This window comes from Numida meleagris, chromosome 1, assembly GCF_002078875.1.
Source record: "Numida meleagris isolate 19003 breed g44 Domestic line chromosome 1, NumMel1.0, whole genome shotgun sequence".
Classification (NCBI taxonomy): domain Eukaryota; kingdom Metazoa; phylum Chordata; class Aves; order Galliformes; family Numididae; genus Numida; species Numida meleagris.
In genome coordinates this window covers 131,346,966-131,373,963 of record NC_034409.1, presented here as the reverse complement: position 1 = coordinate 131,373,963, position 26,998 = coordinate 131,346,966, and the positions used below count along the sequence as shown (strand labels likewise).

General features: G+C 43.3%; 2 protein-coding genes and 1 long non-coding RNA gene across 8 annotated transcripts in view; 2 read left to right on the top strand and 1 right to left on the bottom strand.

Annotated features, from left to right (window-relative positions):
• The window catches only part of RFX8 (RFX family member 8, lacking RFX DNA binding domain), a 33,236-nt gene extending 29,403 nt beyond the window's left edge, over window positions 1–3,833 (top strand). For all 4 annotated transcript variants that reach the window (XM_021413485.1, XM_021413476.1, XM_021413466.1 and 1 more), the window contains one exon: window positions 3,675–3,833. The gene's annotated coding sequence lies outside the window, so the exon portion shown is untranslated. The remainder of the gene's footprint in view (window positions 1–3,674) is intronic.
• Window positions 38–26,930, bottom strand: LOC110406725. Of its 2 annotated transcripts, XR_002443552.1 has the most exons (4): window positions 25,465–26,930; window positions 24,630–24,809; window positions 5,006–5,158; window positions 38–3,545 (listed from the first exon to the last, which is right to left on the bottom strand). It is a non-coding gene; the product is annotated as an uncharacterized LOC110406725 (long non-coding RNA). The 2 variants fall into 2 exon arrangements; XR_002443549.1 differs by lacking the exon at window positions 25,465–26,930 and having other exon boundaries at window positions 24,630–25,140.
• On the top strand, window positions 5,521–24,584 carry CREG2 (cellular repressor of E1A stimulated genes 2). Of its 2 annotated transcripts, XM_021413524.1 has the most exons (4): window positions 5,536–6,613; window positions 7,762–7,931; window positions 18,449–18,562; window positions 21,029–24,584. In XM_021413524.1, exons 1-4 carry the CDS (start codon window positions 6,224–6,226, stop codon window positions 21,174–21,176), a joined length of 822 nt encoding a protein of 273 aa, XP_021269199.1. In that variant the 5' UTR covers window positions 5,536–6,223; the 3' UTR covers window positions 21,177–24,584. The 2 variants fall into 2 exon arrangements, with proteins under 2 accessions (XP_021269200.1, XP_021269199.1); XM_021413525.1 differs by lacking the exons at window positions 18,449–18,562; window positions 21,029–24,584 and adding an exon at window positions 15,068–15,917 and having other exon boundaries at window positions 5,521–6,613.

Genomic DNA, 26,998 nt, shown 5'->3' with positions numbered 1-26,998 from the left:
AAAAAAAAAAAAGCTGTAAATTGGAAGCTCCTGAAACTAGGAGAGCTGTAGACTTCATAGTTTATTTATGTTTGTGAAGTGGATCTAATGAAATCTAGGTTTGCAGGGAATTATGTCCAATGTCATCAACACCTCAAGCCAAAAGGCATCCTCCCACAATCCTTGTTAAGGGATTATAACCTTCACATTGCCCACCTCCCACTCACCACAGTTTCCCCATTCTTCCTTCATTTTCCAGAAGACTTTCATCTTTTCTTTAGGTTCCCCAAGTGTTGTCTAAGCAAGAGCAGCCTTGTTCTGCTGGGTTTGGCACAGCTCGAGGGTTAGCAGGCCAAATGGTATTTACTGATCACAAGAGAAAGTGCATAGCATAGCCTCCTCTCACTGCTGGGAGCACTGAGAGACTCTCTTTCCTCCACCTAGCTATTACTTTTATCAAAAGATGCAGAAGTATGAAACACCTTAGATCTTTCTGCTGTGCCAGACTTTCTTGCAGTCAGTTCCAATTAGCAGCGTAAGGGATGACATGCTGGTAGAAAATGAAATGTCTGAGTCTTCTTAGGACACAAGGCTAAATCTTAGGACATATTGGAACACAGATCAAGCCTTTGCGGTTAATGCAAGTGATATATTAATCACTTGTATGTTCAGCTGTTTTCAGATTTCTTTTCTGTGTAGTAACAGCACTTAAGACTCAGAGAACACTGTGTTTTCCAGAACACAGAGGAGAACAAATGGTAATGGCAACAATATTAATGACGAAAATAATATTTTTGAGGTGATCTTGCTGTTGTTATTTTACTGCTTATCCTGCACCTCCCAGGATGTACTTACTCATCTTCCATAAACTAGGACCAGGACTGGAAACTGTCTGTTTTGAAAAACATCTTTACCACTTACAAAGACTCTTGGTAGACACTTGCTTTTAAATATGAGATATGCTAGAACTAGTTCAGTAATGAAAATCAGGGGAAGAAGGGCATAAATGGGACAAAAAGAATGTTTTACATATGTCATGGGCATGTTGGATAGCTATTTTCATTTTTGAAATGCACTATAATGAGCTATCCTCCTATACCACCTTAACTTCAAAAAAAAAACTGAGCTGGATGCAGGGTATGGCCAAGGAATCTCTGCCCGTAGGGGCTTTTGTATGGCCTCTATGACAACTGCAGTGCTCTTAGACAGGTGACAACAGACAAGGATTTGACACAGGTTTTGTTTTGTGTAAGTGATGTGCCTATAAATAAATGTATAAGTTTTGCATATTTTTATGTGACCTCAAGAACAGAGGAAGGCTGGTTAGAGTGAGGGACAAGTGGTGCCAAAGTAGGAGCAAATGGCTATAAAACCCAAAATGGGTAGTAGCATGACTTGCCAAGGTGTCAAGGAGGGAAGGAAAAAGTGAAGGATGGGGAAAGTATAGGAAGAGCTTAGAAAGGAAAATTTTGCCAACTAAAGGACCTGAAACCCTGGGTTCCACCAGTCCATGTGCAAGACGCTGATAGTGGTGGAATGAAAAAGAGAGCCAAAAAGAGCTTGCTGATGCTGTGCTTCAAGTGTCTGCAGCTAGTGATGGAGATGAAAAACTGGAACCTGCAGCTCAGAAGGATTTCAGGAGCTATGATAGAGTGAGTGGGCATTTCTGGCACTGGTGTCCTTCGAATGGGTGGTAGCTCCCACCTCAGCCATTGCAGCTCTGTCTCCTTGGGTGTCATACTTAACTCCATGGATTGATGAAAAATGCAGTTCCAAAAGCATCTCCACCACCTACCACTTTGCTCACATTGCCATCTCTGTAGATCCCCTGAACTAGATACCCTGTAGATTCCCGTTGCAAAAGAGTTTGTCTTCTGTGACTTTGGATCACCTTCCCATTCTGCCAGGCATCCATCTGTCCCTGCTCCTACTAATCCCCCTTCAGCCAGAACCTGTATACAAACCCTCAGCAGCCTGAACAGCACCCAGCAGCCAAGCTGCTGTTTCCTGGATGGCATTTCAGCTGCCTGACTTACTGCTCTGTGTATCAAGGGTGTGTTTTGGATTTTTTTCCTTTAAATCCTTCACCTCACACAGCCTCTGCAGATCTCTTGGGTCTGGTGTCTCTCTGTAGCTCCCATCCTCCACTTCATCCTCTGCCAACAACACCAACCTCCGTATCTTTTTCATCTTGTCCCACAAAGCATTTCTGTGCCTTCCCTACAGCCTGTTATGCTCAGGAAAAATCTGTTCATCGCACCTCCACCCGCATCTCATTGAAATTAGTGCTAAAAACTCAGTTCTGCTGTGAAACCCTGGAAAAATGAGAGGGAGGACCGGTAACAGAAATCAGAAGAGAATCTCCCAAGCTTGCCCTTGCATCATCAGCAGCAATATGTGCCTGTGTCTTAGCAGATCTCTTCATGATCTTTTGGTTGCCGCCTTTATTTTTCCTTTTCCTTCCCCATCTGTTTTTGATCCCCCACCTCTCCTTCATGCTGAATATAAATTAAACTCCTCAGCAGAGACACCATGTTTTTACACGTATTTTGAGCAGCACAGCATATACATACTTTTTCATTTGAAGCATGAAAGCTGTTAATAATCTTGCAAATGGAATATATTCCATGCAGGTGACATCTCCCAATGAAAATATTTTTATAATAAAAAAAAATATATAGAGGGAGGGGAATGAGACAATACAAGATTTAAACAAACTGGCCTGATGGACAGCATGGCAGATTAAACTCTATCCAGCCGAGTGCAAATAGTTTAAACTAAGAATTGTTGGAACTGATGGCACAAACAAAGATGCTCTGAGTGAACTGTAATATGTAACAGGGCAACTCGGAGAACATTGGCCTAATCGTCACTCCTTATCATAGAGCTTCCAGTTGCTTTCTCTCAGCAAGAGTAGCAATTTTTCATCTAGAAAATCCCATTTTGTGTTTCCTCTCTTTGTTCTCTTGTTACCAAATTAAAATCCTATTAAATTGCACACCTGCAGTGGGTTTATCTGCAGAGCACTGTGCTGTGGCTTTTAATCCAATTCCACGCCTCTGTACCATACAATATACTGCAAATCAGAGCAAAGAGGCTGAGGGAACACTGCTCATAGCTCTGCTGGCAAAAAGCAAAGCAAATATTTTGATTTGTTAAAAAGGGAAGAAAAAAAAGGAAATAGTTAACTGCTTCACTTAAACAAATAGTGAATGCTCATCTGAATAGTCTGTGAAATCCAGGATATAGAAATCAAATAAAATAATTAACTAAAATGATAAAAAATAACAGCAAAGTGTTGACCCTACTTAAATTCAGTGGCAAAACTTCCACTGATTTTAAGAAAGACAGGATTTCAGCATAGAAAAGCAGTCCCTGGCGGGGAGGAGACAGGACTGGGATTATTTGTTTTGGAAAAGAATAGTTTATGGTAGCCACATAAAGTGTGAGTGATGTACCAAAAAGTTGCTGTGATGGATGGCACACCTCTGCCATCCATTCTACGAGGAAGCCCAATGTGTATATATCCTCCTGTTGGGTTAACTGATGTAAAGTAGGTTGGGTATCTGCAAAAAGAAAAAATGCAGAACATTAGGCAGGAAAGTAGAGATAAGAGTTTTTCGTTTAACAAAGTGAAACAGTGATTTACAGTTCCTCCAATCAAAATACTTACATGTTTCTTTTTGAACTTTCAGCTCACCCAGGTCATTTGGAAGACAAAACAGTTAAAACTTCCATTCAGTCGGATCTTCTGGTCAGAAGAAAAGCACTACTTACTCAAAGAGATGGACAGAATTTTTCTTTTCATTTTTGTATCCCACTTCCAGTTAATTTTCAGAGAAAATCAGCCTGACTTCCAAAAATATACTTTATAAGCATAGGCCATTCTTACTTTCTGATACAATTTTAAGAAATAACATTTTCATTCTCTTAAATTTAAGATCTTTCTCTGTAAATACTAAATGCCAAACTGTGCTAGTGAGACAGCTATTGTAAGTTGTCATGTGTTTTGGTTATTAGACTTTATTTGAATAAATCTTCAGAATAAAAAGGTGAAATATGTGTGTTTTATTTGTATTTCTTGGACTTCGGTCATCAGGGAAGCAGAAGACCACTTGAAGTCATCTAAAAGTTTTAGTTTTAGAAGTCAATTATAACTTATCTGGAAGCTGCAGAATAGATTGATGACCCTGAATAAATGCTGGTTTGTGTCTGCAGTATGTAATTTAAAATCGACATTTATTGCATGTAGAACTTAGCACTGATTTCTGTGTCTTGAAAAACTCCTGCTTTGCTTCCCACTTCTGCAGGATACAAGAGTCGATATCTCAGACCTAATTCTATTAACTGACATCAAATAGGTTGTATATAATGTTATTGATTTGTTTACGTCAGAAACTAAGTTGTTGGAATGTGCTCTACAAGCAGAGTACGAGCAAAGAATCTACACAGAGGAACCTGGAGAAAATTTGTGTGAAAAGGTAAATATAGAGAATGAAATATACATGGTGCGTGCATTAGATTGCATGAGAATATTGACTAATTGTCACGTGAGAAACACTGGGGAATTGGTTTTTTTTAGGTGTTTTTGAAGAGTGTGTCTGTGGGAGGAGGCTTCCTGGGTGTGCCCATTGTTTCAAGAGGGGACAACTGCTCCACAGATTTTAAGAAGGGACATTTATGGAGAAGCACTCCTCAGGAGTTTATCAAACTTTCACTCATTTTGTGCTTGGCAAATCTACATTTGTTTGTTCCTTGCATCTACATTGCTCAGCTCAAGCACTGAAGTGTGAATCGATACACAAAATAGCACAGCACATGCAGTCAGGACCATGTGCTAAAGGAAGAGCAGAAGAGCATTCAGTTCTAAGGTTAAGAGTTGGGTGGGGAAATTACATACACTAGAGATGTATCTTTACAGTCTGAAAAATGAATTTCAACTTTAAGGCTTGTTGCACTCCTTCAGGTGATTACGGTGAAGATAAAGGAATAAAACAGAGAAAAATAGAAGTTAAAAATACTCAACATTTCACTGTGTTTTTATTTGTAGATCCTTTACACTCAAGATGAGATATGCATTTTGTTCCCATGAGGCGATCAACCACAAGTTACAGCCATAGACCGACCCTGAAATCTGCTCTTCACAGCTCTCATAGGTCTGTTACATGTCCCTGAGAACCTGCAATGAAGAAACAGAATCACAGAATCATTAAGTTTAGAAAAGACCTCTCAGATCAGCTAGTCCAACCGTTAGCCCACACCCCACCATGCCCACTAACCACGTTCCTCAGTGTCATACCCACACAGTTCTTGAACATGTCAAAGGACAGCGACTCCACCACCTCCCTGGGCAGCCTGTGCCAGTACCTCACCGCTCTTTCTGAGAATAAAAGTTTCCTAATACCCAGCCTGAACCTTCCCTGGTGCAGCTTGAGGCCATCACCTCTTGTCCTATTGCTGTTACCAGGGAGAAGAGGCTGACCCCCACCTCACCACACCTCCTTTCAGGTAGTTGCAGAGAGCAATAAGGCCTCCCCTGAGCCTCCTCTTCTCCAGACTGAACAATCCCTGCTCCCTCAGCCACTCCCCATAAGACTCCTCATAGCTTTGTTGCCTTTCTCTGGCCACGCTCCAGGACATGGATGTCTTTCTTGTAGTGAGCAGCCCAAAACTGAACACAGCATTGAGGTGCGGCCTCACCAGTGCTGAGTACAGAGGGACGATGACTTCCTTGCTCCTGCTGGCTGCACTATTTCTGATACAAGCCAGGATCTCGTTGGCCTTCTTGTCCACCTGGGCCATTTCATATAATTGAGTTTGCAGCGCTGCACTGAAGAGATCTACTGCCAAGTGAAGCACCTCGATGGGGTAGAGCCATCTAAATGAATTCCAGTATTCACATCTTTGCCTGATTAAGACTTTGCCCAGCGACCACAGCGCTGGGCAGCATCGTACACTTCCAGGGCAGCACGGACTCGACGCGCGGCAGGCCCGCGTTCTGCCTCCCCTCCTTGTGGAGCTGTCCAAACGCAGCTGGCTGTTCCCGTAAAGCAGCCGTCCCGCGGGCTCGCTCCCGCTCTCCTGCACCCGCTCCGTGCCTCATCCGCCGTTCGTGCGGCACTCGCAGCAGTCACTCCGTGTCACAAACCGGCCGGGAGGGCCCGGGGGGCGTTGCGGGCGGCCCCGGGGAGCCGCACTCGCAGCGGGCCGCCGCGGGAGGGTGCTGCGGGCCGCGCCGCAGAAGATGTCGGCGGCGTGGTGCTGGTGGCTGCCGGCGCTGCTATGGGGCGGCGCGGGGGGCTACGTGGTGCTCAGCTCGGTGTCCTGGCCGCTGCCCGAGGCGGGGGGAGCGGCCGACGAGCTGCACAGCTCCTCCACCGAGGAGGCGCTGCCCGGCCTGCTGGAGGAGGCGGGCGGCCTCTGGAAGCAGAGCTTCCCGGCTTCGGCGTACCGGGAGGACGCGGCGCTGGGCCCCGGGGCGGCGGCGCGGCGCTCGGAGCAGGGGGCCGCCCCCTCCCGCATGTTCTCGTACCGCCGGCAGCCCGCCGCCCCGCCGGGCCGCGCCGCCACCGCCCGCCGTCTTGCCCGACACGGCGCCTGGGGCTTCGTGGCCTCCCGGGCCGCTCACGGAAAGGTACCGCGGGGCGGGGGTGATGGTTTGGTGCGGGGGGGTTCCGGCTTTAACACGTTCCCCTTGGTGTTCCCTGGCATTCAGACCCACCGAGACAGCTTTCACTTTCCTCCTGAACGCGCCCGCAGCTTGGTTAGCTCACTGGCCGCTTCACTTGCTCCTGACTTTACTCTTATGCCATTATTTTAAACTTCAGAGAGCTGGGCTGAGCCACTGAAAGACTATGTTAGTGTGAAACAACGGGTTTAACATTATATCATTAATTACATGCATACAAAAGCTACACACAAAACCTCTGATTCCACATCAGGTTGTCAGAGATCCTCTTGAGCCTAAAGATCTTAGCGCTGCTCGTTTATGCACTCAGCAGAGCCCCTTGGTAGGACAGCTCCCATACAGTCTGCAGTTACCTGGGGGACTGCATAAGGCTGGGGGTTAGGAACGGGTCACCAGAGGGCGTTGGGCATGGAACAGGCTGCCGAGGGCAGTGGGCACGGCACCAGGTGCTGGAGTTCAAGGAGTGTTTGGACACCGCACTCAGGCATAGGGTTTGGATTTTGGGTGGTCCTGCGTGGAGCCAGGAGCTGGACTCTGTGATCCTCATGGGTGCCTTCCAACTCTGGATATTCTATTACTGTAATATTACTGACAGCTACTATTTTTTTTTTCCATTGTGACTCTTAATAATAAACAAGTATTTTTAGCTTCTAAGTTATAGAGCTTCATTAAAGTATTCCTACTAACATTCACAAGGACCGTTTATAAGCACTATAAACATTCAAATTCTAAAAGTGTATAAACATTAAAAAATGGAAAGCATGCACTCCAAGTAATAACATCATCCAGGGTTTTCTTATTAAGTGTTCACACTTAATCGGATTTTGCTGTAAAGGATTTTACCAGCTGCTTTGAATTAATATATTGACTGATAATTATGCTATTTAACATCGAAATGGCCATAAAGAAAGAAATATCTGAAGACATGAGAAAGTAGTAATTCAGTAAGTATATGTCTCTTGATGACAGCAGAAGGTGGGAGACTGAGCAGCTGGGGGTTGCTGTCCTCCTTGCTAGAGCCCCTTGGGAAATCCCCAACACTGGGAACTGTCAGTGTGTAGAGATGCTGATGATGACTTACTTGGGTTTTGCAGATCCAGGGGATGCCCTACGGGAACCTTTTGCCTATCAGCGATGGTCCCATCAATAACAGCACTGGGATCCCTTTCTTTTACGTGACGCTGAAAGATAATGCAGTGGCTGATCTCCTGAAGGATCCTGTAGCTTCACTGACCCTACCAGAATTGGATGGGAATTTCTGCAGGTAACAGAATTTTATCTGCCAAGTACCACCTTCAGTGAGAACAAATGCAGGCAAATACCCTAATGATTTTGTGATTCTATTCAGGAGCATGGTTTGGTGGATGACATTGATTGTGGGTGGATGATTGGACTTGGTGATCCTAGAGTTCTTTTCCAACCCTAAGGATTCTATGATTCAATGATCTCTCCTTGGAGTTGTCTCCATGAAATCCAGGTGTTCAAGATCCAGTTATAATGGATGGCCATAGTGATCTAGACAATAACATCTGCAGAGTTTCAAGGGCTGTTGAAGTCAGAGTATCATGAAATCCTTAAGGTTGGAAAAGACCTCTCAGATCATCTAGTTCAACAGTCTGCCCATCCCCACCATGCCCACTGACCATGTCCCTTAGTGCCACATCCACACGGTTCTTGTACACCTCTGGGGATGGTGACTCCACCACCTCCCTGGCAGCCTGTGCCAGTGTCTCGCTGCTCTTTCTGAAAATAAATTTTTCCTGATATCCAACCTGAACCTCCCCTGATGCAATTTAAAGCTTTACCTTTCATCATCTTGGCACTCTACATATATAGGTTCATCAGGTTCAACTGCCAGCCCATCACAACCATGCCCACTAAACAACATCCCTAAGTGCCACTTCTACCGACACCTGACAGCTCTGAAGGCCCCACTGGTTGGGTTGTAGCTCCCCAGGAGGGATCTTGGTAAACGACAATCTTCCATGTAAAGGATGCTGGGTTTGAGATTTACTGATCTAGAGCCAGCCCCAAAGATAAGCAGTGAGCTTTCTTTCTTTCTCCCTAACCACATGAACAATGAGCACAAGCTGAAGGGTTACGGGTGTAAAATATATGTACGTAAACTCAAAGCTGATAGAGTTTTCCCCACCATGCTTTCCTCTGTGAAAAAGACGTATCTGCACCATATGCTTGTTTACAGTCAGATGTGCAACAAGTGTGGCTGGGTCAGCCTTGTGTGAGGTGTCATTTCCAAAGGCCTCTTTACATGACGAGGTAGATGACACCAAAACTGTGTCAGACAGGGCTCCATTAGCAAAGCAGATCATAGCTGATACTGCAGGGAAATAGATAGAGTAACTGGGAATTACAGGCTGCCTTGGAAAGAAATGACTTTCAAAGGTTTTACTCCAACTTAAGGTCCTCTTTGGGGGAAGAGAGGCTTGTCTTAGGAACTGCATCCCAGGCAAGTATAAAGCAAAGCACTCTTCCTCTTGTCTATATTTGTCTCCAGAATATACTCTTTGTTTTCTTAGGAGCTACATGGTGGTAAAAATAAATTTTTCTTAGTCCTAAGCATTAAGCATTATTTCAGGCTAACATCCCATTCCCAAGGAATGGAAGGCTGCCAGGAAACAATGGCTTCCTCTTGCAATGTAGAGCACCAATACATACTTTCCATCACAACATTTATTAAGGTAATTTATTATTAAGGTAATTAATGTTTATTAAGGCTCCAGGAAGACCTTATTGCAGCCTTCCAATACTTAAAGGGAGCTTATAAACAGGAAGGAGGCTGACTTTTTACAGGGGCATATAGTGATAGGACAAGGAGAAATGGTTTTAACTAAAAGAGGGGAGATTTAGATTGGATGTTAGGGGAAAATTCTTTACTCAGAGGGTGGTGAGGCGCTGGCAGCGGCTCCTCAGAGAAGCTGTGGTGCCCCATCCCTGGAGGCGCTCAAGGCCAGGTTGGATGGGGCCCTGCGCAGCCTGAGCTGGTGGGAATTTGGACTGACTGGGCTTTGGGGTCCCTTCCAACACAAACCATTCTGTAATTCTCTGATAATTCAGCTTTGAATGGTTGAGGAGGTCAACAGAGTACTGAAGCTAACACCAGTATTATTCTGTTTGTTCCCTAAAATTATTTCATTAAATATTTTGAATTAATCGTTTCAAATTGTAATTAAATTTATCAGTTGTTTCATAAAAGGCTAATGGAGCTTATTCCTGCTTTCTAAGCTTTTTCATTCAATCAAATAATGAGTGGGATATCTAGATCAAGTACTTAAAAATGTACAGCCAGCTCCACGTCCCAGCAGCAACACAGATGCTCTATATTCAGAGGCTCGATGCTCGGAGCAGCTGCCATTGATGTCAGCTGCAGGTGATGAGCACTTCTGAGAATTACACACCCATTTAGGCGCTGGAGTGTGGCCTTTCATCCCTGACTTTAAACATCCGCTTTTGAAAGTCTTTGCCTTTTATGTTTTAGCAACGTTGCTGCCTGATTTACCTGCTTGGGAAGTGCCAAATCACCAACAAAGGAGAAATGATTCATGATTTATAAAAATATGAAATTCAGATACATCATAGCCCTTCAAGAATATTTATTCACTGTCATCCTATTAAGTACCTATTAATTTCCCTAACTAACCACTGCTCTGTTGTTCAGTGTGCCCGTGCTTTGCACTGCAGCACTCTGGGCACTGCTAACCCCTATTCCAGGACAGCTGAGGCCTCTCTAATTGCCAGTGGCCACATCCCTACACTTCTTGCTCCCTCCTTCTCTTACATCAGCTCTGGGATTTGCCTGACCTTGAGTTCATACACAAATCTGAAGAAAGTTGCAGCAGCTCACCAGGAGTCAGAGGAGCACAAAGGAGAGCAGAGAGGGGAAGGTGGGAGAAAAGAGGACACTCCCATTTTAGCATGTAACCATACTCTAAATATTGAGCTCGCTACTGAACTGAGTACAAAGATTCGGAGTCTAATCACTGCTCCTTGCATTATTTATTTTGGCAGTTTGCTTTTCATTATGTCATTATTGCAACACCACAGCATTCTGCAGCATCCCAATACCCCACAGAAAGGCTTCTTCAGCTTCTGCCAGGCTTCTCCTATGGGTATACTGTGCCTGCCAAGGTGTCCAGAGTGGCCATGTGAGCAGCAGGGAGCATCCTTAGTGCAGGGCTTTGTGCTGCGACGTAGATTCTGTGCAGTGGGCTTCTTTCTCCTCCTTGCCCATGCCTGTTTTCCTGGCAGACATCATATTGTGCTAGATGTTAAGGCAGTATCTGTGAGGTTTTCTTCACAGAGGGAAGTGCAATTTATAGGTCGTATTAATAGCAGAAGTTCTCTCAGTCTAGGACATTAGTAATTGTTTTAATTTCAAAATAGTTATGCAAAATAGCTAAAGGAATAATGCTCTACGTGAGAAAGTTCATGTCCTTATTTGCCAGCAATGAATTTGGCCTTGTAGCTTGTTTACATGTATAATTCTATTAGAATGTAACTATTAACCTACTCTAAGTTATACGACTTAAAATAACTGAAAGCTGTTTGATGTCTATTGCCAGTGCTTGTAGGAGTGTTTGGTGCTCTCCTGGAGAATGTTCCTGACCTATTGCATACAAAGGAAATCTCTGGCCTCTTGAAAGAAAACACAGCTGACATTTTGATAGTGTTCTTGCATCTAATGAGTATCAAGCAGCTTGTGTGCTTGTACATCAGTTTGATGTTAAATTTAGTAGTGAATTTCGTTTCTTTTGGTTCAGAATATACTCAAGTTTCAAGCCTTGACAATAAATATTTCCTCCTTTTGGGCTGTGAGGGATGTAGTGTGGCCTTTTTGGTTTTCCAGCCTTAGTATTTAATCATCTGGGAAAAAATTAAGAAGCTCGAACGAGTCACAGAGCTAACTTTTAACAATGAAAGAAAGAGAGCTGTGACACATGGTATCGCAGTTGCAATACACGGTACTGTTGCAGCTATAGCCTGGATTCCTCATCTCTGACCTAGAGATTTCCATTTCCCAGAGGGACACAGACTGTTCCTCTCTGCAGATGCTCTCTGATGGTCAGCCTGCAGGAGTGTTAGTTAGCAGCGACACTGTGTCTGATCTGATGGCAGATAAATGGATAATGGAGGCAAGAAAAATTAAATGGTTCAAGGCTATAAATAGACTACACTAGTATGCCTATTCTGCAGAAAAACTGAAAAGATTGTCTTATCCTTACAGATTTCAGAGGGAACAAGACCGGGCCCTATACTAAAGAATAGAGAGGGTATTGTTCTGAATAAATTTCCCAACACACAAGCTGCTCAGAGGATCTCTTCCCAAGTAAGATCCTGGGCCTGCCTCATTACAGCTGCAGTCTGGAAAACAGGCAATTAATTTTAAACGTGTGTCGTCTCCTTGACATCAGGTTCAGCACATTCAAAGGGACCAAATGCAGCTTTCTGAGAGGAGGAACAGTTACACGGATGCCATGGACTGGTTTTCACGCAAGGGGAAAAGAAATAGAAGTGATGAGCTGAGTCCACACTGTAGACTGGGAGTGATTTTGAGTGACCTAGATTCCTCTGCTGGTTTATGACCTGCACCAGAGATGGCTCCTTCAGAGCCATTCCACCCACCGTGTTTCATCTCCTGCTCGAGGTACCACATTGGCATGAGCTGGAGCATCTCCAGCATATCTGGAGAGTGGCAGGCCACCAGAAGGACTGCTAGAGGAGAGCACTGCAGCAGGTCAGAGTTCCTGTTTTGTGGCTGGTTGCTGCTTACATGAATTGCTAACTTTATTCCTAGGCAATCCTGAGAGAAAGACAGACTGCCATGGGTGGCAGGCACAACCCTTGAGGTGTCAGTTGGCCATCCGACATTTATCTGCCTCTCGGCACTGTCTCTTAATCCAAGGATGAATGTAACAAAGCAATGTGGCATTGCAGCTTCACACAAGGGGAAGTTATGCATGCAGAGGACAAAGGCTGAATCCAGACATTCTTCAATTTTTGAGAAGCTGAGAACCACCTCATGATGTTCTGTGGCACAGACACATTTCTAGTTCTGGTATTTATACTGGCCCATTTCAGTCATATGCAAATAATTATGTCAGTAGCTGTTCCTCAAAAAATCTGTATTTAAAAATTCAGGAAGACGTCAAATTAGAAAGTCAAAGATGAAACCTACTATCATCATGACCCAGTGCACACAATATAGCTCCAAATTACTTTGTTGGGTTTTTTTTCCTGTATTCTTAAATAACCAACTTCCCAAAATCCCTATCTGGTACACCAGCATGTGTTTCTCTGGCTTTGCTTACAGCAACAGTTGATGCTATGATTCTATTTTTTTCTGTGAATTGTCTGTGGTTAAACTATATAAAACCTTCCTGGCTTAAACATACAGTTCAACTAAAGAATGAATTGTTACTGTCAACAAAGATAGGCAAAGAGTCTGACATGATGTAAGAGATTACAGTTAAAGCATTCTAGAAAGGATTATCTTCTAGGAACAGCAGAATGACATAAAACATTCAGAAAGGTAGACTATGAGTACAGGATCACTTGGATGCAGAAGAGCCATTGTACCAGCACTCTTTAGCTCCCAAGCCTGACTTCAGGTCCAGAGTGGAAGACAGCTCTTCTGAAAGCCAAGATGTCTTTTGAGTGTCTCTGCTGGCTCTCAAAAGTGGCTGATAAAGAAATTCTTGTCCAAGTCAGAGCAGAGTGAAACTGCCCTGCCATATCCAGCTGAAGGCCAGCAACAGCTTTTCAGATTATGAAATTGCTTTCAGCGGAGATTTTGTCTGACGTTCATGCCATGTGGATTAGCAGCACCAATGCACTCTTTATGCCTCAGAGACTCCATCAGTTAGCGATGAGAAAATGAAATGAATGAGGAGGATAACTTGCTTTTCAAAATTAACCAGATTCAATAATCAAAATTATACACACCCTACAAGAGTTCTCAAAGGACATAGCATTTCCTCTGTTCCTTCATGTAGATTTTAGAAGACAAAAAATCCTATGATGCCATACTAGCTATGTGGGGCAAGGCAGATAGGGGTCCTATGCAGGGGGACACAGTGCCTGCCTTGTGTGGGTGGGAGCAGATGGGGATCAGCGGTGCCAGCAGCAGGTTCATCCTCAGCCAGTCCTAATGGCATAGCTTTGTATGGATGCAACTACCACTGCAGGACAGTCATAGCCTTTATGCCACGCATGAGGTGCTCTGAAGTAGCAGGAACAGGAATACGAATAATAGAGCTTTCTTCTTGGCTCTCCCTTTCTACAATTGCAGAAAGCTTTCACAGCTTCTTCTCTCTTCTGATCTGCTCAGTAAGCAGAGGGATAAAGTTTTCTTCTGGAAGGATGGAAGATTCTGTTTCTTCAGGGGAGAGGAGTAGCTCCTCAGTGGGAAAAGCAGGCTGGGGGAGAACAGAGAGATTCCCATCTATAGATCCCTGTTTCCTCCGCCAGTCCCTGGAGCATCACCAAGTGCTCCCACCTTCCCACGGATGCCTTCCTGGAGACACTTGGTAGTCTTTCTCAAATGCTTCCCGAACATTTCTTTTGCTTTTACTGCCGTTCTGTGCCAATCTGTTTTAACTCAGTAATGGACTGTGGAGGCCAAGGATAAAGGTAATTCACAGGGAAACCAAGAGCCAGAGCATAATTAGTCAAAGAAGGGATCTCAAATATGAAAAGGAACCCTAACAAAGTCCCAGTATCATCACCTTGTGAACCCATATAATGACATCAGCCTGAACCGTACATTCATCAGATCTGCACTTAGCTAGTTTTGGTACAGGAACCTTCTAATTATAATCTACACGATGGCTTGTGCAGTAAACAATTTAATGAGTAGGTGGCACTCTTTGCCCTGAACCACTCTTGAACTGTGACTCAGAAAGTGCAGAAGTGGTATGCAGCAAAATAAGTGGGACGTGTTCATGAGCAGTATGCTTCCCATCATTGTTGTGAAGCACATTCACTTGGACACTGGCTTGTCCACAGCTCAGCAGAGCTAGCTAAGATGGAACTCTGAGGGCCGGCTGAACGGAAGCGAATGCAGCTCCCTCTCTAACTTCACATGCTCAGAGGAGAGAACGGCCCAAGCTGGGTCAAACTCCGCATACCTCGTTTGCTCACCATAAGCAGAGGAACGGAGACAATCGATTCTTCTCTCTTCACAAATCAGATGAATAATTAAGAGAAGGTCTCTTAATGCACCGTGTTCTTATAAAGTGCATAAGCTGAATCTTCTTCCATTTTCATCTGGCTTCAGTTAATTTCTGCGACAAGGTGTATATATTTTATATCAGCATAAATAAATAAACGTGTTCCCTATTGATTTGTCTCCTTCCACAAGTCATTGCTTTCTCTTCCCTTCAGTTCTCATCACAGCCTCCATGAAGCCCTCTCCAGGGCTACAGAGGACCTGATTCTCTGCCCAGGACCTAAGAAGCCATCTCTGGTTTCCTTGGCATGGGGACAACGCAGTAAGCATGCCTTCTCTTCCCATGGCTCTGCCTCCCCCACAGCCCCCATCAGCAGTGCACAAATTTTGTATAAAGCTGTTTCTACACTCCTTGTCCTTGTGCCAACCAAGGCAAAAGGAACCCAAGGACTGAGAGCTGAATATGGATTTATTTAGACAGAAGGCAAGAAATAACTAGTGAATGCATGACTACACCTCTGTGGATGCGAAGGAGGAATACTTTAGCAAAGATACCTGTAAATTTATCCTTGATATCCCTTTATTATCTTTAGTAAAAATATAAGCTGTGTCACTGGCTGTATCCCCCTACTCCTAGGAAACAAAACCTGTGTGTACATTAATTACACCAGTAGCACCAATGAAAATTCAAGACACTTTCATAATACAGCTAGAAAGATTTAACTTTTAGTGGTTTTTGATTATTTAGAAACTACAAAAGTAATCACACATTACTAGAGAAATCCTATGCCAAAAATGATGCAAAAACAGATTTACTTCAGAATATGAAGGGCTCCTTTGATTAAAAAAATGCTAATGTTAGTGTAAGATTAGAATACAAGGTCAGTGTTCTGAAACAGAAAACCTATGATAAGAGGCAGTGTTAAAAGCAAAGCCAGCCAAAGTAATAATACTAGATTCAAATGTGTGGTTGTCCTTGTTCAGCTCTTCTAAACTTCATTGTGTATGTTTTTAACAACTAATTTGCCTCATTTCCCAGAAGAATAAACTTCTGCATCTCTATAACATTGCTCTGTTGTGCAAAATTCAGGCTGAATAACTTTTACTGGGAATGATAGTAGTCTGTGTGTCAGTGTAACACCCCGAGAGGAGAGAATAACATACAGAAAACTGAAAACAGAAGGAGGAGGCAGGGAAAAATATACAGCAATAAAAAGATTTTGGAGATGGATGTACAGTATGTAGGTTTTGTCATCAGCCAGATATGCAGAGTGCAGTTTTTCCTGTAAATCAGGGAAAAGCCACATCTGACACTCCTGTCAGGCAAAAAAAATCTCTTAAGAAAGGAAGGCAGCACTCACTGCATAACAGCAACACCAAGTCCATTGCCAACTCAAAAATCAGCAACTATTGAGAATAAATGAGTATTTGCACAAAAAGATCAAATAATTGCCATTTGAGAAAGAATCAAACCTCTTGCCGCTCCTGCCTACAACCACATTTATCACCTTGATCCACTCTGTGAAATGTGGACATCCTTTAATAACAATCCCTGAAAGTATTTAACCTATTACCTAGGAGCTGTACCAGACAAAAGCAGTTGCAAATAGTCCTCCCAGCTTTCGGTTGTTTTATGGCACTGTTAGGCTATGGATAAAATGGTTTTCATATACAAAGGGTTATTAGTTTAAAGCAAATGTTTGAACTGCAGTTTTGCTAGTGAGAATTTCCTTTCCATATTCTTAAGACTCAACAAGTTAACTGTATATAAATACATAGGGTGCCAAGGTGATAGGATGAGAGGTAATGGCCTCGAGTTATGCCAGGGGAGGTTCAGGTTGGAAAGTGCGAAAAAATTCATATCAAGAAGAGTGGTGAGGCTACCACTGCAACGGTGGAAGTGGAACAGGCTGCCCAGGGAAGTGGTGGAGTCACGTTCCTGAAGGCGTTCAGTAAATGTGCGGATGTGGCATTGAGGGACATGGTTTAGTGGACATGGTGGTGATAGGTTGACGGTTGTACTAGATGATCTGAAAGGGCTTTTCCAACCTTACTGATTTTATGATTCTGTGACCATGTAGACAAGTCTATACTATGAATGTACACTGGTAAAATTCAACCTTGTGTCAGGGCAGGGAATGTGGATTTTCAAGTATTCAGAACCCTATTCATTTGTTACTTCATTATAAAAAAAAAAATGTACTGCAGAAAATGGGACCATTATTTACTGATGTGAACAGAAAGCTTGAGCTTGATCCTTGGTGGCTGACCTTCCTCCCATGTGTGGCAGAGGAAAAGGAGCATGACTGCAGATTGTCCAGACATCGTTAGGCTGAACACCACCTTCTGAGAACAGCCGCTCCAGCCTGAACATGATGCTGAAAACCCACCCCAGAGATGATGTGACTGCAAACAGCTCTTTGGAGCTCAGGCTACAGACTGTGCCAAGTGCTCACTGGGCATAGCTGAGTATCAATCAGCCTGTTGTATTTCCTTGCATATTTCTGTTTGGGGTCCTATCTATAAAAGCAGACACTTTATCCAGTAAGCTACACAGTCTTTCATAACCATCTGTGAGGAATCTGCAGGTGTTAAATTAGCTGCAGGAGGATGCCCATATGTTTCCTGCATGCGATAGGCACATATTGAGAGTTACAACAAAAAAAGCCATTGCAGATTGCACACAGTTAAGGCTAAAGGGCTCAAGCCGAGATCTTTAAGTAAAATTGCACACAAATGAGATGTAGTTTACTGTGCTGCTTCAGATTAAAGCAGAGAACAAGAAATGCAATCTTCATTTCCTAAAGTAGTTTTCAGGGCTTATGTTCGTAATTGGGGACCCAGTCCTGGGCAATGTGGAGCAGTCTCTGCGTGCTGGCAACGAGCCATGGGGCTGTTCAGCACATCTCAGGAGCAGCCCTTTGTAGTCATTTCATAAAACTTTTTTGCAATTTGTCAGTTTACATATGATTTATATCACTGTACTGTAAAACTCAAAGTCAGCAGTTGTCCCATAGCTACTAATGGGAGTTATTTATTATTACTGTATAGAAAGAGCCAAAAAGCAACAAGTACCTACCCTGTCTCAGTTTGAAGGATGAATGCAGTTGGATATTTTTTTTAATAGACCTTACTTGTCTCTCTTTTTTTTTTCTTGGTTTGTTTTGTGATGAAAAGCAATGTAAAGCAGTTGAAAAATGGATAAAAATGAACAAGAATTGATTTTCTAGGATAGGCAGAAGGAAAAATTACACACAAATACAAGTATGCCTAGTTATTTCGTAGGCACAGTCATATGTCATCTCACTAATTCTTTTCAGAGTCCTGAATTCGAGTCTGTATGTGTGTCTGGAAAATCTGCCATTTTCACATTTAAAAAAAATATATTTATTAACACCGTTTTTAAAAGCATAAATTAAGCAAATGTCTACAGTAGAGATCTATGTCAGGTGAGTATTCTGTCAGCAGTCCCCCTGAACATTACAGCTGAGTGCAGAAAAGACCTGCAAGGTTTGAGAAAATACTGCAGTTTTTAATATTTATGCAAAAGCAAATAAAACGAGCTGTTACACACGAGCATTTTTCTCTGTGCACAGAAAAAATGTAGTTGATCCAGAGGATCCAAGGTGCGCCAGACTGACACTCACAGGACAGATGGTCACGGTGCCTCCAGAGGAAACGGAATTTGCCAAGCAAGCAATGTTTTCTAGGTCTGTATGTGATATTCATATAGTATAGTACAGCCTGCAGTTTTGAGACAAATATATAGATGTGGCCATTTGGTATGGGGAAGCTGAGAAGTTACAAGCCTGATTTACTTTGGGGCCAACAAAGTATGCTGACACCTTTGCTGCTTTGAAACAACAGGCAGAGCTTCACAACCTCCTTTCACCTCCTGAGGCAAGGAATATGGAGACACAGTTAGCAAATGTTAGATGTAAGTAAAACGTGTTTTGTAATTGTGTGGCTCTGAGGAGAGATTCCATGAATACGGAGTGCATTTGTTAAGTGGGACACCCCATTTAGTAATTCTTCCTCACCATAGCACAAGAATTGCTCCTAATCCTGAAAACAGCCAGCTGCTCCCTTCCAGGCACCAGCCTGAAGCCTATATGCTTCTGTGGGGCTGAACCTAATGGTTTGGAAACAAAATTATGGATTGTCACCTTCTCATCTCCTGGAAACTCTGCAATCTGATAGCAAACAATTTGTCCTTCCCAGCACTGCAGTTCTTGACACCTTCAAATGAGCTACACTGGAGAATAAATGAGTGTGCTGTCAGACTGGGCCCGAGAGAAATATAGGTCTTAAAGGATGTAGCAAACGGTTGCACCAAGAGACTGTGCACAACAACTGCTTCCAAAGCCATAATATTTATAGAACACAGTCTCCAGTCAGCAAACACAAGCACAACCCTGATACCATCCACCTCACATCCAGTGTGTGCTCCACACCCTCAAAGCAAGATCTGTTTTTATCAGTGTTAACAGCCATCAAAAGCCCAAATCTCAGCTGGGACGCGCACCTCCAACACAAGCTGCCAGGGATGGTCCTCTAGGCCATGTCCTGCCCAGTACAGCAAGTACTGTGGGGAAACTGGGATGTGCTGAGATCCAGCATGGCTCAGATGCAATGTTCTCTCTGGCCCGCTGGGAGGGATCTGGGTAAACAGGTTTTAACAGGGTGCCGTGAACAACAGGGTCAATCTTGAGAGAATGAGGAAGTTGCAAGAGAAAGGCAGGCAGGACAGCTTAATTCTTTACAGGTCTAGGTAGTGGTGGTCCAGCACAGAAGAGGGGCACACCAAATGAACGTGTTCACAGGATAGCCAAATACAGTCCCCCGCTATAAAGTCCAGTGCTGCTGACCGGTGCTTGTTAGCAGCCTTTGTTTTTTAAGATGCTCAGTAAGGAATAAATGTATACACTGCAGCTGCTCAAGGGAGTCCTCAGGGGAAAACTGCTGGGCAGCTGCCAAAGTGGCTGGGTGGTCGTGGGGATGAATGTAGTCAACTGCAAGGAAGTGGACACTGCTGTTAAAGGCAAATTTGGCCAACCTTGTCAGAGAGCTCCCGTCATCCTGGTGGTAATTCATGGAACAACAGAGAAGCTGCTCCAGGTGATCACCTGGAGGTGATGCAGGTGGAGGACTGAGCTGCACCTTCAGCAGAGCCATAAACGCCTCCCAGAAATAGGCAGTAAACCTCAACCTGTTTCCACACCATCCAGTAGACCAGACAAAAATAGCTGCCACTTAACCGAGCACTCTGGGTGCCTGTGGGACACCAGTAAGTCTGCAATAAAATCAATTAATTTGCTGTGGCTGCTCAGGAATTGGTAAAGGTTGTGATAGTCCCTGCAGCCTTTACTTGGCCTGAGTGCGGATACTGCATCTCTGATGACCTGCACATGGCCTCAAGCCTCCGCTCTCCTTCCTTACAAAACAATATAGGCACACCAAGGGATGAAGTGGAATAGTGAATAAAACCACAGCCTAAATCACCCTCTATATAAGCCTTTAAGGCCACTGTCTCTGGTGGACCACCATCCTCTGGAGCCAAAAGGAGAGGAGCATCTGGGAACAGCTCAATGAAACAATCGTACACCCAACAGGCGGTAAGGTTGCTGCTTGTTTGTGCTCATAACCATGCAAAAACCCTAAATTCTGTCAGCAACACTCCTGAGATGCCCACAGATAGTTTAGGGGAGGCTGACTGGTCCATGGGACCCTGCTGGCAGGAGTCCCATCAATAGCAAAAATGGGACCAAGGACAGATGGGTGCTGCATTCGCACACAAGCCTTTTCTACAACATTTGCAGAAATCAGGTTACTACAAGAGCTTCCTTTGAACAGTTACAAACACAACCTTGACACACGTTCAGAGAATCTCCTCTAGCTGCTTTTTACTTACTTAGAAACCAAACCACATTTGTCTGCAACAAGTTCTCTGTTCAGCAACAAAGGAAGGAGGTATTCATTGGCTACCTTAGGTGTAGTTTTTGTCATATTGAAGAATGGAACATCATAAACCTTATTTCAAGGCAGGGCAAAAAAAGATGAATGATGGTGACTGTCAGATCTCAAGTTTCCTTCTGGCCAAGCACACTAGACTGAAGAAAAAGCAGACGAGGCATATGATTTGGCACATCTTTTAATATATTTTTTTGTCCTTCCAGGCACCCAGTGATAAGAAAGTGGCCTCGTAGTTACGAGTGGTTCTTCATGAAAATGAACATTGAGCACGTCTGGCTTCAGAGCTGGTATGGAGGTGTTTCTACCATTGCAGTAGAAGAGTATTTAAAAGCAGATCCAAGTAAAGCTTGATTGAATGGGCTTTGAGAGAGAGATCTATGGCATTTCCTTTCCGAACACTTTAAACATTTCATGCTGGATGGTTATTTTACAATGATATATCTATTTTATTTTTAAAAGGCTTCAAAATAGCTGTCTTACGTGGAGCAGAGTGAAAATAAACCAACACAGACTTTCAAATTATAAAGGAGAGGTAGATACCAGCCCTACCCTGCAATGTAGAAACACATCATTTCAAACAGGCAATGTATCATCTTGAATACTGCTTGAAAATGTCTTGTATCTGTTTGTTTAGACTTTTTTTTGCTTTGCACTCAGTCTCTCACTAACTATAATGCTCTGTTTTACGGAAAAGGCAAAGTTGCCTATTCACAACCCTCCATGGATTGTGGAAGTATTATTGCTGCTCGGTCTCTCCGTTTATAAGCACTGTCTGCTGAACCTAATAGCTGCAACTTTAGATATTTAAGTTGTTAAAAATATTGTGCTAAAGCTGTTCTTGTTTGCTAACTTATATTTTCTACTCATATTTTTCCCTAATTGTCTAATTTGATATTTCACTTGGAAATTGAGTAGAAAGGCTCCAAAGACTCTTTTTGTGGAAAAAAAATGCAAGCTGCTCAAACAACACAGCTTCAGCAGAACTTGTCTTCTACTGACACAAAGCTGGTTAAACATGTAAAAAGACAAAACTAAACCAGGCTCACAGGAATTATCCCAATACAAGTATAAACATTCTCCTAAGAAGAATTTAAGTATTCTATGCTAGCCTGTTCCTGTTATGAGACAGAAGTTTATCAACAGCCTGTAGTCCCAAACTTTTTGCACCCCATCTACAGCCACCACTTTATTTTTAACTCATTTATGCAGTGGACTTTTGTAAACCCTCATCAACTCATCTAGGGATAGAGCCAGTCCCTTAATTCTGAAATTTTTTCCCTAAGCTTTAAAGGGTTTGTTCATGGCTTTTTTTTTAAAGAAGTCTGAGGATAGATAGGTATTTCAGACTATTGAAATACTCTTTTTTCTAGTGTGGAAAGTGTAAACCTGGTTGCAAACACACTGTGAATAGGCAATTAATAGGCATCTTATATGATAATCCCAAAAGAGTACAAAGAAGTTTTAATAATCTTCACCCATTTCTTGAGATGTGCTGGTAATCTTATTCTGCAATTCCTAATGGGGTGATAGTGAAAAAGGTTCCATGGCTAGCTGGCCACATCATGACGCAGTTTGAAAATTATATGGCTGCTCTCCCTGTTCTGTTAAGAAAGAGGCAGATTGAGATAGCTTTCTCTGCATCCCTGGGAGGGAAGCAGAGCCCTTGGCACTAGCCCACACCAAGGCAGGCATGAGTAGTGTGGGTTTCTCAGCAAGCGACCTGAGCTTTTACAGGTTAATCCCCAGCCAGAGCTCCAAGGCAGCTCAAGGAGCTGTGACCACCTGGAAGCCAATTAAGTGTAGCTGAGCTTATTGTGGTTGAGGCATGAAGAAAGAGTGTCATCCTCTGAGCAGACCTGGGCACTGTGATGTTTTAACTTCCAGGGCCACTTAGACCTTGGCTTCAAATCTGCAGGCATCACTAACATTCCTAATATTCTGTAAGAACTGAAGGAAGATGCAGGAGAGGAACCTTCTTTAGACACTTGGTAAGCATTTTTTTTTCTTGTCTTATTGCCAGTGAGTCTGCAGATCTCTTGCAGAGGTAATTACACAAGAGGAGGAAGTGTCCTGCCTGAATGTATTTCCCGTATTTTCTTGGCAGATGAGCAGCATCCTCCCATCTAAATTTGCCCCCAAATCTGGTACTGTGTAGTACTGAATCAAAATGGCTGGTCCTGTACTCACGCGTAGAATACCATTCAGTGAAATCATTCTTGATTCAAATAATTTTGCCGTGGACATCTTTGTGCACTGTGGATTTGACACTTTGTCCATTGAGAATAATGGGACTTTTAAAACAGAGGTCAATAGGCAGAGTCCTAGGCTCTCTAAGGGAATCTCCACTTGTCCAAACTACACATTTCTGTGCAACTTTACATGGTTTATCATCCTTGTTCACTGCTATTCCTAGAGAAGCCTGAACTTCTCTCCCACTCCCCCCCACAAACACACGCACACATCCAGTGTAGGGGCATCATGTTTAAGCAAGCTAAAGAATTTTAGAAATTTTCACTTCCATCCTTAGGCAGCTTGGTAGCAGGGACATGCTCTTAGCATGTATTATCCTTTACTGACTCTTGCCTTAAAGCTGTAAGGGAGTGTGTCCACAATATTTAGATAAAGAGCTTTAACTGTTTAAGAAGCGTGTGCTATAAGAAAGGCTTTGAATTTACACTACTTGCTGTCTCCCTGCACAGTTAGATTAATTGGAGATATATACTGTGTAATAAATTGACATATTCATCGGTGAGCTTTCCTATACCGACAAGCCTTGAGATTCTTGACAGAAGCTCAAAACACAAAGCAGGAATGGCATGTAAAGTGACAAGAGAGCCTTCATAAAGAAACACTGCTGTAAATCACCCGTTCACATTTCATGCCTTCTTCTTTCACGGAATAGTTCCCATTAAAATTCTTTAAAGTCTACAGAAATTCATCGAAAATATGGCTTGCATATTTTTGAATGGAATTTTCCAGAGCACAAAAAGGGGAAGGCACAGTCAATAATTTGTTTAACTGTGCTTTACATTATTAATTACACACTACTTCCATTTTTTCCTTAAAGAGGCAAATGTATCAAGTGGTATTGCTCGTCATATGCCAAGTGATGTTTGTAAAAGCTTTTAATTGAAAGAGACTTATTAAGATAGCATAATGAGATCAGATTTCCTTGAGACTGTAAAGGGTCTCACCTTGCTTCAGCTTAAGTCGGTAGCAGAACTCCTATTTATTTGTTGTGCTTTGATTATTAGATCAAAGAAACATCTTTAGAAAGTCTGGATAAGCCCTGATAAATTTATTAAGTATTTCAGCTGGTTGATGTGTAATTTATTGCCACGTGTTCTGTATTTTACTTATTTCTTAAGCTTCTCCAAAAACACTTGTTGTGCAACACCTATTATTTAAAACTTTAACTGGGGTTTTGCAATATTTAAGAGACGTATTTAATCCTGTCTGTGCATTTGCTGAAAAAAGGAAGACAAAGTTCTGAATCCTGGGCTCAAACGTTTTGCTAAGTTGTGCACACATCATGCATGCACAGTATTTAAGCACAGCTAGTTTAACTGCTGTTCTTATTTAACCAAAGAATACTCCATTACTGATGAAATTTTCATCACTTAGCTCGATGAAGTTCAGTATGTTTTATTTCTGGGTGTGTACTCCAATCTGCAATGCATTTTGATTTCTAAAGATACTGAATGTTAACAAAATGTCTATCAAGGACAAAATGCAAATAAAACAGTTTTCAAAGAGGAATTGTGGTTAGTACATCCTTAAGTGTGCAGGACGGTATGAGCTTACCTTTTTTTGTCAGCCATTCAAATTTCTGCTCTTTTCTGTTTTCCTGAACCAAGCTAATTTCTTCCAAAGTACTTCTGGGAACAGAGAATCAGATCTGTCTCGGTGTAGCTTCACTTCTCTCTAGGGATGAAGCAGCTGGGCACCTTTTATCTTCCTTTCGTCTTCTCAGTTCTATCAGCTCTGTTTTCAGCATGGCAATTAATTGTTATTATTAACAACGTTCTCTGTTCCCTTCTGCCCAAGGAGACTGAGCTGGCACCTATCAGGTGTGCATTAATGGTGTTTTGGAAGATTCCTCAGTGCTATTTTTTCCACTGCTAGCCTTACTCTTGTAAGTTCTTGTTACAGCTTGTTCTTTTCTGTCTGCTTCCCTCCGGCAAGATTTCTTAAGCCCAGGCTGACAATTTACCTTTTCATGTTGTTTTCCCGCACCATCTCCTTTCAACAAAATTCAAGCTCCTCCACTAAAGTCTCTACTTTATACAAAAAAAAAAAAAAAAAAAAAAAAAAAAAAGCATAGTGAACAGCCTGTGCTTCCTATTTACACCTTATGATCTTTGTCTTGTCACTGGTTGGACTTCATTCTCCGTGAAGGTCATGACAACAGTTTCCTAACCTGTACAAACCATAGTCAGCATCATTTTCCTGTTTCCAGTGACTCCATACTCTTCAAAGACCATTTCATGCAGGTGTTCCTTTCATTTTCACGTACTTTTTTTTACCTCTATCCCATTTCTGGAGCGATGTCTATTCTGATTACACTAAGTACCTTTCACTTTTTTTTCCAAAAAAAATTCTCACTTAAACTAGTTTTGGATTCACTAAAAATACTGACATTTTTTTTCAATCTGTTTGTTGCCAAACACCTTCTGGCTCCTTCTGAATTCTGTTGTTTGCTGTTCTTCAACACTGTCCAGTCTCAACATCCTCTGCTCTGCCATTAACTCCATACACCATCCCCTATTTAATGTCCTCCAGCACTTTCCCCTATTTATTTTTTCCTTCATTTGCTGTTCAGATTCCTTCTCCACAGCCCCTTACTACGCTCCATAGATCTGTCCTGGCTGTCATCTTGACTTTGTTACTTTGATCTTGTTCTCACAGTGCTCAGTGCCTTTGGAGAGAGGCCCAAAACTATACTGCCAAGTATTTGGGGAGAATGCTTGAGTTACTTTAAAGAATAGTTTAGGGTTTAACGCTTTTTTAAACTGGATTTATTTTACCACCGACAGTGAGCCAGAACATGGAGCACAATGGCCTTGATGCTGGCGGAGCAGAGCAGTCCTGCTGGCACCTAGGGTTTACTGAGCTCAAGGCCTTTGTCCAAGAACACCCTCCTCAGAAAGTAAGCCAGGCGCTGCCAGATCTACAGTCATGATTAGGAAGAAGATGTTACAGAGATCTGGCAACATTGTTTGACAGTGTATGTAGCTAACTGTGATGACACAACTACTGTTGACTTTTCAAGGAAAATCGAATGTGTGAGATCGTTCAAAAAGGCTGGTGAAAAGGTAATCCATTTCAGTAGCTGGAAAAGTATTCAGATGTATTCACAGAATCATTAAAGTCAGAAAAGACCTCGCAGATCACCTCAGCCAAGTGCAATCCCATGCCCACCATGGCCACTGACCATGTCCCTCAGTGCCACATCCACACAGTTCTTGAACTCCTCCAGGGACAGTGACTCCACACCCTCCCTGGGCAGCCTGTGCCAGTGCCTCACCGCTCTTTCTGACAAGTTTTTCCTAATTCCAACCTGGAATATCCAGCAGGCTGCCCGAGGCAGTGGTGGAGTCACTGTTCCTAAATGTGCTATTGTGCTGAAGGTGGCTCAAGTGCCTTATCTCAACTTTTAGCTTCAGTGACTGGGTTCCTCTCCGCTGCCCTGCCACACACCTCGCTCTATTTCTAGCAGCCTCCAACCATACCTGCTGCCGTCCCTCTCCGCTTCCTGCCCCACAGCCTGCCTCTCCCTAGGGAGGACGCTTATTCTGCCCTCGAACGTGGGTGAGGAAAAGGGTGGAGGCGATGACTCATTCCATTCGCACATGTACCACTGGGCTCGACTGACCGGACTTTATTTTAAAAATAGCTATCTCCGGCTGGGGCCAAGGGAAAACAACATTGGGGGGCCTGCCGGTGCGAGGCGATAGCACGCGTAGGGCTACGGGGGGCAGCTTTCACCACAGGAGGCCCCTCCGTCCTGAGGCCTCCCCAGCGGTGACACGGGGATGGAGTGGACTGACGCCTGAGGCAGGTCGGGCCTGGCCAAGCCGAGCCGATCGAAGCAGGACGGTTTAGAGCGAGACCCCCCTCCCCGGCGCCGTTCCCGGGGTGGGCGGTGCCCTCCCGGCATCCCCCGGGGCGGG